This window comes from Varanus komodoensis, unplaced genomic scaffold (genome assembly GCF_004798865.1).
Source record: "Varanus komodoensis strain SLA01 unplaced genomic scaffold, ASM479886v1 scaffold3, whole genome shotgun sequence".
NCBI lineage: Eukaryota > Metazoa > Chordata > Lepidosauria > Squamata > Varanidae > Varanus > Varanus komodoensis.
In genome coordinates, this window is record NW_025335761.1 from 65,013,566 (window position 1) to 65,024,923 (window position 11,358).

General features: G+C 52.0%; 1 protein-coding gene across 1 annotated transcript; it reads left to right on the forward strand.

Moving 5' to 3' along the window:
* The first annotated feature begins 34 nt into the window (after positions 1–34).
* Positions 35–10,714, forward strand: SAV1 (salvador family WW domain containing protein 1). Its single transcript, XM_044436688.1, has 5 exons — positions 35–168; positions 3,561–4,004; positions 6,987–7,257; positions 9,069–9,212; positions 9,641–10,714. The coding sequence occupies exons 1-5, from the start codon at positions 75–77 to the stop codon at positions 9,840–9,842; spliced, it is 1,155 nt and encodes a 384-aa protein (XP_044292623.1). The 5' UTR covers positions 35–74; the 3' UTR covers positions 9,843–10,714.
* Positions 10,715–11,358: the final 644 nt, after the last annotated feature.

Below are 11,358 nucleotides of genomic sequence, written 5' to 3' on the forward strand. Positions count from 1 at the left end.
CGGGGGCGGCGGAGGCCGCTGGGGCGGCTGTGAGGGCCGGGCCGCGCCCCGGGCGGGCGGGCGGCGGGGCGGGGATGCTGTCGCGGAAGAAAACGCGCGCCGAGCTCTCCAAACCCGGCGAGGTGCAGGGCAAGTACGTGATCAAGGAGACGAGCCCGCTGCTCCGCAGTGAGTTGAGGGGGCCCCGGCGCGGGGGGTGGGGCGGGCGGGGGGCGGGCGGGCTCGGCCCCCGGGGGCCACGCGCGGCGCCCCTCCCGCCTGGAGCCTCTCCGGACGGCACCGGTCCGCCCTCCCGCCCGGGAGAGGCTTTGGAGCTCGCCGCCCAGCACCCGTTCCTTGCCTGTGCTGGCCGTGCCTGCTGGGCTGGGGAGTTCCGGGGGATCTGGGAAGGCCAGGTTGGCTTGCGGCGGACGGGCCGTTTCTCCCGCAGGGAGGTCATCTCAGAGCAGGGAGAGGCAGCTTGGTGCCCACCGGTTGCTGGGACTGCATCCGCTGGCACACCCCCTCCATTCAACATGGCCAGTGGTCTAGGATGATGGGAATTGCATCTGTCAAGCCTCCTCTTGTTGTGCTTTTATTCTGCCCTTCCAAAGGCATAGAAAGGAGCCTTGCAGCTGGATTTATGGCATGGTTGCTCTGAAGTGAACCCCCTTTCTCATGAGCTGTTGTACGAAGGCTGAAATGTTCCCACACTTGGGACGCTTTCTTATGAAGATGGTCATCTAAAACACCCTTCTTCAACCTGGATCAGAGATGTTGGCCTGTAACTCACATTTGCCCCCATCAGCATGGCCAAGGGATGGGGTGAAGGAACTTGTGCTGCAGAACATCTGGAGGCATCAGGTTGGGGGAAGGATGCCTGCAGCGTTCTGGGGATTTTTTTCATTTGGAAGACACCTTGCTTGTAATTCTGTGTTGTGAGGCTCTGCCAACTTAGCTCTCCAGGTGTGTTCTACTAGAGCCATAAGGGAATGCCGAGAAAGCGAGTCCAGTCCTATTTGAGGGCACCAGACTGGGCAAAGTTGGGATGCGTACTCACCTGGGAGTGAACCGTAATGACTGCCTTTCGAGGAAATGTGTCCAGTGGTTGGGAGAGAAAGCATAGTTGCTGTTTCTGCAGTTGCGATCATAACTGATTATACAAAGATTTTTTTCTTCCACTCCAAAACTGAGGGCACCAGCTAAAGGTGATTGGCCAGAGGTTCAGGACTGAGATAACTAAATTACATAACTTTCGGTTAAGTTGATAGTTGCAAATAGCTTTTTAAAATGATCAGATACGTGCATGAAAAGCAGACATGACATCAGACTGAAACCTCCAAGCTCAGAGTGCCAAGTGACTGGGAGAGAATGGGGTGATTATCATGCGCTTAGCTGCTTGTGAGCTTCCAGTTGACTTGCAGTTGACAGAAACAGCAAAATAAATGTGGTGGTCTTATCTAACAAGATTATTTTATGTTTTTACTGATACATCTCTGAATCTTCCTTTGCCTTCTCAGTATTTCAAACTATTCTGAGGAGCAGTTAAAAGGAGCAGTAAAAATTGAGAAAGATGATTTTCTCAATTAGCCAAATAGGTCATACTGATTTGAAAGATGTTGTTAGAGTTTTTGGAGGAGCCCAGATTTTTGTTGGATCAGCATTTTTCTTTGTCTTCAACTCAGGAAGCTAGTTTGTACTTTGACCGCAAGTAAAATAAAGGAGACACAAACTACCAATCCTAGAGCAGTTCTTTGTAAATCACTGTGAACATACATTTTTCTATATAAATAGTAATCTTCCTGCTCTTTTCTCCCTTCTTGAGCTGTTGGTACATGGTAATATAACAGTCTTTCCTACCTGCCTCAAAAGGACCCTTCTGAGCATTTGCTCATCTACTGATTTTGTTCTTGGCTCATGTGCACTTGTAACCTGCCCACAACATGGAAGTGGAGTGAAATAAATTCAGATTCAAGACAAGCAGAAGAAATAATCTCCAAGCTCAGTTCTAGAGATCCCATGTACCACAAATTGATTTCTAGGTTCAGGGTTGGTTCAACTTCCTACTGCAGAGCATTGCTCAATATTTGGGTGCTTTCATAGCAAGGGAGAAGTTGTCAGAGAGCACATCATACCTGATGCTATGCTCAGGGTAGGAGTCCCCAGCCTTTTGGGGCTGGGGAGCACATTTGGAATTCTGAACAGGTGTTGTGCGTGTTCTCACAAAACAATTGCCGTGCTAGACCTGGCCTGTTGTGAAGTATGGTCACAAGACCGAGGTGGGATCTTCGCTCAGAAGCAGAACTCGTCTTCTGAATCCCCAGTTCCTGCGCCAGCACTCTTTTCACAGAAGGCAGACTGAGAGAGAAGCAGCTGAGTGCAGAGCATAGGTGGAGCTGGAGCGCTAAATGTTGGATTGCATATTTCCCACAAAAAATACAAGTTCTACTGGAGGAAGACTGGCGATGCTCAGAGAAATACAGATAAAGTTCTCCTGCACATTCTCCCTGGACAAATGGTTACCAGCCCAGGCAAATCATTCCGAACATACAACCAGACAGTACGCGTGTCACAGTGAGATGCACTGCCTGGCTGTGGTTGCTCACATTTGAACAGCAATATGTGTATGCAAGGCTCTCATTTTATTAATTTCTGAAACCTAAAATAAATATCAGGAGGAGCAGATAGCCTGACAAGCTCTTAGAGAGAAGCTTCCAGGAGCAGCCGTCCCCACAGACACCGTGTCAGAGTGATGTGGGATTCCTGGGAAAAGCAGAACTAGCTAGCAGAACACGAGTTCCAGTGTTCTAGACAATGTTATCTGATTTAGCATGTTCATTTGACTCATTTCCACTTCCCAATGCATGTTCTCTTTCAGTGAGCACTCCAGATACCTCATATTTTGTAAACTAAAAATGTAATCTGTAACGATTTTACTTACCGTATAAATAATTCAAAAATATTCCCAACAGCTCCAAAATATTGAAACTATTATGTGCCTTAGGGAGAAGCTAAATTAACCCCAGAGTATTGTTCAGGTCTTATATTCAGACACATTCAAAGCCGGCATCTCAGCAAAGTATGTTCATGCAACTTGTCGTTCCTTAGAATAATGACAATATGGAGGCAAAGCTCCAGGCATTCCATACTGAACGGTGAACATGCGCATTGCAGGACGTTGTAAGTGCATCTGTACAGTAGCCATCTAGTATTGCGCTAGACCACGATTACACATGTATCAAAGTGTATGTTCTATTTCTGAATTTCCCACAAATGTCTCCTTTGGTGTCTGCGTGTGCGTTTTATGTCAACTTGTATTGTTGCAATGAGCAGTTGTCATCTGTCTCTTGTCTGTTCTTAATTCCTCTTACACATAAAGACAAAGGGAAAGGGGGTTTCGAGGCTTGTTGGTGTGTATAGAGTTTGCATTCTTGCTGAAATGCTATGAATTCTTGCTGCGTTGTTGGAGGTGGAATCACTGAAGGGTATTTTAAGGAGAATCAGGTCACTTGGCTTCTGCTGGAGTTGATAAATATCCAGAGACGCCTGTGCTTGTTTTTGACTGCAACGCTCTGTTACAGACCTGATGCCTTCGTTCATCCGTCACGGTCCCACGATCCCCAGACGAACAGATCTCTGCCTTCCAGACCTGGGCTCTTCCGCCTACTCAGCCGGTGGGGATGGCGCCGTCTCCAGAAACCAGAGCTTCCTTAGGACTCCGGTACAGAGGCCTTCTCATGAGATAGTAAGACGTGAAAGCCACAGACTCTCTGCCCCTTCCTGCTTTGCCAGAAGTTTGGCCGAGGTTCCCTGGGAATACGGATTATCTTCGCAGTCCTTTTTAACAGAGGCCAACTCGGTTACTGAAAACGGAGATGCTGGATCCCGTTACTATTATGACCACTTCTATAATGGTCAGCGGCGGCCCCGGCTGGGGGATCACGCGCAGGAGGACGACCGATACTATGAGCCCAGCACGGACCTCATCCAACGGATGTCGCAGAAGCAGGGAAGGCGTAGTTCAGGCAAGTGTCACGGGCTCGTCACTCGGATTCCCACTCCTGAAGCGCACGCGGTGGCGGTTCTGTAATGGCGGCAGTGTAACAGTGCTGCGGACCCCTTCTCACTTTACCTGGGGTGTGTGAACTGCACTCAGTACGTGAACATCCAAGCTCTTTGTCTGACCTTTGGTCTGTGCGGGCCAGTATTGTAAAGCGAGTGGGATCTGCCTTGTAGGGGGTAGGAGGAAAAGGGTTCCTGGGGGCTAGTAATCAGTGTGCATTGCCTTCTGTGGTATAATCACAAAAGCAGCGTTCAGATATCTCCAGGGCATTTCCTACAATCTTGTTTTCAGAGCAGGAGAGGAGAGAAAACACAGATGCCCAATGGGTACAGTTACAATGCTTCCGTCGTCTTTAAATTCCCTCAGGAAAATGTTCATTTCATATCTTCACGGAAGAGTAAGGGGATTTTGGGCCTTTAATCTGAACAAAGCCTTCTGAGGAAAACAAGACACCAGATGGAACTGTTCCTGGGTGTGACACATTCCAGATCAAACTTTTCATGCGGCTTTCTTGTGTTTACAGCAGGAAGTTCATCAGACACAGGGAATTCTTGAGTATCATTTGTGCAATCAGTGCTGGTCATAACATAAAAATGCTGCAACTGTAAAATGTGGGTTTTTTGACATAATGTCAACAAACTGATACGTAGGCATGCAACATTTTCAACTAGCTTTGCAGAAAAGTTGTGCGTTTTACAGAGGAGAAAATTAAATACCCAGGGAAGAATGCAAACCCTTGGGGTTATTGACCTCAAGTATGAAACTGTTTTGGGAAAGAAATGCTTTTCTTGCAGATGGCTTTTTATTAGAAATGATGCTGGTCTTGGTTTCAAAGAGAGGCTGTTTGTATCCTGTGACAAATTAAATGTTTGCACATTTGATTGATGTAAACTCTCATCTTGGTTTGCTTGAGGAATTACCCTTGGTGTATGTGGCTTATTTAGTCAGCAGCAGGGAAAAGGAGGTCTGCTGTTCCCATCTGTTCCTCGTAGCCCCTGCTCATCGGTCTGCCTTTCCCCACCAACGAGCAAGAGAGACATCTGATGAGCCTGGGCAGAGTTCGGGGCTTCTGCTGGTGGGAACTCGGTCGTGTGAGCGGCTGGTTTGATGGGGCTGCCTGGCGGCTGTCACAGTCAGCGCTGAGGCTTGGAAACATGATGCTGTGGGAGAGAAGGGAGAGGCCAAGCCGCACGAAGTGCTGCCGCTTCCGCGGAGCATCTTGGCGAAATGGCCAGATTGGCAGTGCTTCTGCAGCGCAAGAGGGCGCGTGGATCCTGGCCTCGGCCTGGAACGGAGATAGGCAGCCCGCTCTGGGAAAAGGGAACTTCCTTTCTTGAGCTCGGTAGGCAGGCATGTTGTTTCCTCTAGCACTGCCCGAAGCAACTGTATTTGAGCAGGCAGAACTGAAATCCCGTGTCTTTTCCAAAGCAGACTAGCCAATCTCATATCCTAGGTTAGGCACTTATCCTGCTGTCCCTGCATCCCAAAAACCTGTTCCACACCGGACATCTGTGCTCATCTCGGCCACCAGCAAGACACAGCATTGGCCAGAACGGCTGTGTTGCCTCATACGTTGTTTAACAGGGCCATGTTGGTGGCCCAGTGGGAGAATTTTAGGGCATGTGAGCTGGCCCCCCAAGACGTGTGATACTCCCCACTTGCACCTCCTCCTGCCAGGCAAAGGCAATATTTCATGAGGATCTGGCCCTTTGCCTGTGCGGCGTTCCCTCCAAATCGGCAGGAGCTGTCGAAGGTCCTTCCTCTCTCTTCCCACCTTAGCAAAAGCCAGTTCCCCCTGGAAGCTGGCTGCTTGAGAAGACGCTGGCAAGCTCTTCTGTGGCCTTCCCAGCTTCGTGGGCTCCCCATCGTTGACTGGACGAATCTGGGATCGCTTGGCTGTGCCTGTAACTGCTCCCTTCCCACCCCATTCTCTCCCCCTGGAAACCCGGAGCCGGCTGGCCCCGCTTTTTCACAGACCGGGGTGCAGAATACCAGCCCTGCGTCATACAGTGACCATCGCTTTTCTGAGGCCCCATTAATCTTCCGCCTCCTTTGCTGAGAGTGGTGGAGCACGTGCGTTGCAGGTTCTTGTCCAGTGGGTGGTGTGTGATGGGCGAGGCCCCTGCCTGCCCGGTGCCTGTGCAGAACCACTGCTAAGCAGAGCAGGAGGCCCGGGGCTGCAGGTGGGCCGGCAGTCCGACTCGCTGGGCAGCAGCGTCTCTCGCTCCTTGGAGATCTCCCCTCCGGCCAGCCGCTCGCGTGTAGCCAGGGCTGGGTCGGAGCTGCTGCCGTCTGCCTCACATTTCTTGGAAAGCCGGGCCTAACTCTTGCTTAATTCCAGGATTTGTCTTCTGAAATCTCAGAAATAGATTCCTTAATCTTTTTGTCTCCAGATAAGCAGGGCTGCTATGAAATGCTCTGAAGCCAGCACCCCTGGCTTTTTCAGCCAAGGAAACATACACTGTCCCCCGGTGTGGGTTTGCTTTATTCCTGCTTTTTCAGTTTCTCACCCACATTTAGCTACATTTGTCTGACCATGCTCGAATCTTGGTTAGCGTCTCTTCCTTCCATCATCCTAAGTCTTCCTGGAAGCACAGCAGAGCTTTAAAAAGCGTCTTTCCAAGGAGCATCGCTGCTGAGCTGTGCCCCACATTGAGGTGCACTAAAGCAAGCCGTGAAAGCAGGATTTCGTTGTCATGGGACGTGAGGGCAACTGCGAGGTTATTCCTAGCTTGCATCGGCAGAAGGAGCGAGTGGCAGGTGTGGAAGGCAGTGGGCCCCTCTCCCGGCAGGGCTGTTCGTGTGAAGAAACTCCAGGCCTCACCACCCGGAGGAGGGGCCTCCTGGAGCCGGGGGCAGCCGGCTGTCGCCCTGAGAGAGGGAAGCCGTTGCATAATGTGGGAATCTGTCTGCTCCCCTGATGTCCTGTTGGGGCTTTTTCCAGGCATTGGAAGAGTAGCTGCTACGTCGTTAGGAAACTTGACAAACCACAGTGCCGAAGACTTCCCTCTCCCTCCCGGCTGGTCAGTGGACTGGACTCTGAGAGGAAGAAAGTACTACATAGACCACAACACTAACACAACACACTGGAGCCACCCGCTCGAGCGCGAGGGACTGCCTCCGGGATGGGAACGTGTGGAGTCGCCCGAGTTCGGCGTGTACTATGTTGACCATATCAATAAGAGAGCGCAGTACAAGCACCCTTGTGCGCCCAGGTAACGTGTCTGTGGAATTTCAGCCAGAGGTGGGCTGCATGCGGCCCCACAGTTCCCTCGCACACCCCACCCCCCAAAATTCAAGGGGTCCCCCAAAAAACGGCCATGTGTGGATGTCCCATTGAGCTCAGTCGGACTGATGCCTGAAGAGAAATGTCAGGGGTTGCGCTGTAGGGAGAGTTGCCTTCCTGCTGGCTCAGATCAAGGTTTTGATCGAGGGTCTGGGTTTGGACGCACGTGAGGAGCGCGAAACCTCAGCTCCCTGCACCCGGAGCTTTGCCTCTCCGGTGGCAGGGTGTTTTGAGCGGAATCGATGGCAGGGCGCAGCACGTGGCTGGTCGGGCACTGGCCCAGCGGAGGCGAGATCACTTGCCTTCGGAGTTTCTCGCGTAGAATGCGTGCCTCGCCCTGGGCTGACAAGCCCAGCTGCTTCCAGTGCATGCATGTTGCTGTTCACACAGTGGTGGAATTCCTTCCCCGGTGTGGAGTTAGAACGTATCTCAGCCTGCAGGATCGAGCGTGTCCCCTTTCGAAGACAGATAAGCCCTGGGACAGGAGGCTCCTTCAGGTTGGCTCAAAAGGATGGGACGGCGTCCCAGTTCAGGGTTATGGGAGGCCTCGTTCTCCATCGTGTACCTGACCCAGTAGCATAGAGCCGCAGTGTGTGGGAGCCCCCGCCCGCCTTCCACCCCAGACTTACAGTCCTGAATGGAATATGGCGGTGGAGAATTGGAACATTGCAGGTTGAAGCATCATATAAATTCACCCCTTCCTCTCTTCTACAAAGATGCTGTTTTCCCAAGAAGCTCTTTTGGGCGCAGGATGCGCCTGCTCTCTGTGGGCTGTGGGAGGGGGTTGGTCACTATTCTCATGTTCTAAGCAAGGCACTGAAATGAACAAAGGCCGCAACTCGCCAGGGTTCCCCAGTGGACAGAGTGGGGACCCCCTGCCCAGCCGGCTCTGCGCATCCTCGGTGCTCCGGAGCAGGGTTGGCCCACGGAGGCCTCCTGAGCCACAGGGCTGCAGCCACACGCCGGTCTGCGCAGGAGCAGGGCCGATGGCAAGCTTTCAGCGGCTCAAGCACGAGGAAACCTGGCTAGAAGCCAGTGCACTCCGCTCCGGGTGCTTTGTCTCTGTCCTCTTCGCTGAAGGTGCATATGGATTTCGTTCTCTCATTTTGCCTTTCCAGTAATAAGGAACTAAAGTGGGGGGTCTGGGTCCGTGCACTGGTCAGGCCCCTCAGGCTTGGGCCGCCGGGACACTGGGCAGGCGCACAGGCCTCCTGGAGCAGCATTCGGAGCCCGTCCATGAACAGATGGACTGCTGAGGGTTGTAACAGGGAATTGAGCCGGGCCACTGAACACTTGCCTCAGTTACAGATCATTTGCCTAATTCAAAGGACCTCTGGAACCGTCTGGGCTCTGGAGTGGGGCAGAATCCTGTGCTGCGGCAGCACCTGCTTAGAAAGAGGGATCGTGTCCCCTCGCACGGCTAGCCCGCCGCCCGCCACTGTCCGGTCTGGTCCATTTCCACCGGCAGATTTTTCACTTCCTCAGCCAGCAATATCGGGGACCCCGTGATTGTGTCGTCCTCGTTGCCCCAAGAGCATCATCTGCCCTTAGGCCAGCCTTCCCCGAGGTGGTGCCCTGCAGGTGTGTGGGACTGCAACTCCCAGAAGCCCCCTCCCTACTACAGCGGGCTGCAGGATTTTGGGACCATGTTTGAAGGGCACCGGTTTGGGAAGAATGGCTTAGCAGAAAAGCTCTGTTGCCGTTCCGGATGTGGAAGCCACTGGCCTGTGCTCTTTGCAGCGTTCCCCGTTACGACCAGCCTCCGCCTGTGACATACCAGCCGCAGCAGACGGAGCGAAGCCAGCCGATCCTGGTGCCCGCCAATCCGTACCACACTGCAGAGATCCCCGACTGGCTGCAGGTCTACGCCAGGGCCCCCGTGAAGTGAGTGCCAAGCGTTGCCCAGTTGCCCATGGACCTTTTTTCTGCCCTGCCCCCCAGCAATTAATTCATCGACTGGCGTAAAAACTGACCCTGGAAAGTGTTTGCATTTCTGCTTAGGAGATGCTGAACAGGTTCAAATGTGGTGTGTTTGGGTGGAATATTACTAACTAACTTGCCCAGTAACATTTTTAAACGACTTAGTAAAAGGCTCACATTCTTTCTTGGAAAAATGGTTTTGTTTGGAACTGAAAAGTAATTGATATTTTAATGGCTTTGCACGGAACGTGGGCCGGTTGCCCACAGCGGCTTAAAGCACACGCTCGTCTTCCCAAAACCAGCGATGGCTAGGAGGAAAACTCACATGCACAGCGGCATTCGCTCACAATTTTCATTACTTCCCTGCTCAGTAACATTGTGCTTTGCAACAGATACGACCACATCCTGAAGTGGGAGCTCTTCCAGCTGGCTGACCTGGACACGTACCAGGGGATGCTGAAGCTGCTCTTCATGAAGGAACTGGAGCGGATAGTGAAGCTGTACGAAGCGTACCGGCATGCGCTGCTCACGGAACTGGAGAACCGCAAGCAGAGGCAGCAGTGGTACACGCAGCAGCACGGCAAGAATTTCTAGCCGCCTCTCCTCGTGCTCTCGAAATTGTGACCAGCGCTTTGGTTAAAAGGGCAGCTTTCTCTTTACTGATCTTGCACCTTCTGTAATTATCTCCTTTGTGTATCATGTTTATTGAATACAAAAGACATTTGTTATATTGTACAAAGAAGTTAGTTTCTTATTCTGAGAGTCAGTGTAGAGACAAGAAAAGGCACATTATTTTGTCTGGTGTCTCTTTTATACCAACAGTTATACCTTGCAGAAGCAAATTTTATTTTTCAAACAATACCTGTCCTTGTAAGCGAAGACCTGAACCTAGTTAAGCCTCTTCAGGGAACCCCACTTCCCACGTACAGCAGACAATCCAGGGCAAGCAGCCTGCCTGCTGGAATAGATCGAACAGCCTCACAGCGCCTTTACTGAAGCCTTGCCAAATAGGGTTTTCGGGCGGTCCTCCCTCCCCCAAACAAGTCCTGCCTTACTGTGACTGTTCGGCACGGTTCCCGTTGACCACCCCTCGGCCCAGGGGGCTCCTGGCCCAGCAGGTGCTGCCTGCAGGCTGGCAGGAGCAGCTTGCAGCTGTGGCGCTCTTCCAGAAAGGTAACAGGGCGGATCTGGCCCGTAAGGGGGTGGCTGCGAGAGCTGCTGGGGATTGAGTGAAGGGAGCAGCCCCTCGGCCCAGCCGTCTGGACTCCGGCTTGCCATGACCAAAGCAACCGCGGCAGCCAGGCTGCGGCAAAGCTGCCTTGGCGGCCAGGACTTGGGGTCACTTGGCTCACGCCTCGATGCGTGAGGCAGCCAGCAGTATCGCTTGTGGGGCCCGCATAAGAAAAGCGGCTTCTCTTGTGTGTCCTGTAAAACCTGAACATTAAATAAAATTTGTTTTTGTTTTAGCTTGCGAGTGGGTGCCAATTTCCTACAAAGCCCGTGTGTGAAATGGTGAGCTGCCCGGAGTGCTGCAGCTGTTGGGTGGTTGAGAAAGTAAATAAATCCGGATCCGGCACTGCCCTGGCCCTTGCTTTGCATACGCATCCTTGCACTGGGTGTGGGGAGCGGGGCCAGGACTGATCACAGAAATCTTGCAGAAGGTCGGCAGGCGGCTATTCTGTGGATTTCTCTGCAGGACAAGCACGATGGAGATTATTGGTGTGGCTAAAGCGTGATTCCGTGATCAAAAGCCTCTTCGAATGCCTAGTCATGGCTCAGACGTTCTGTCAACTAAGCAGTTTAACGACAGTTGGGTTTAGCAGGGTCAGGATTAAGAAATGACATCTACTAAAATCGTATGGAATATTTTTCTAAGGCCACAGGGGTTTTAAGCTTACTCTTCTTCAGGGGCAGCCCGAGTACTTCAGCGGCTTTTGAAAGTTGAGGGGTTAAAAAAAAATCTCAAAATGAAGCTGTTTTAGTACAGGCGGGCTTGTTTTTTTTTTTTTTTTTTTTTTTTTTACAAATGGCCGAATCTGTGCCCCCCGAGCAGAGCTTTTCTTCAGCTAGGGCGCCGGCCTCATGCTGCAAGGGCAGCCGTCTAGCGCAA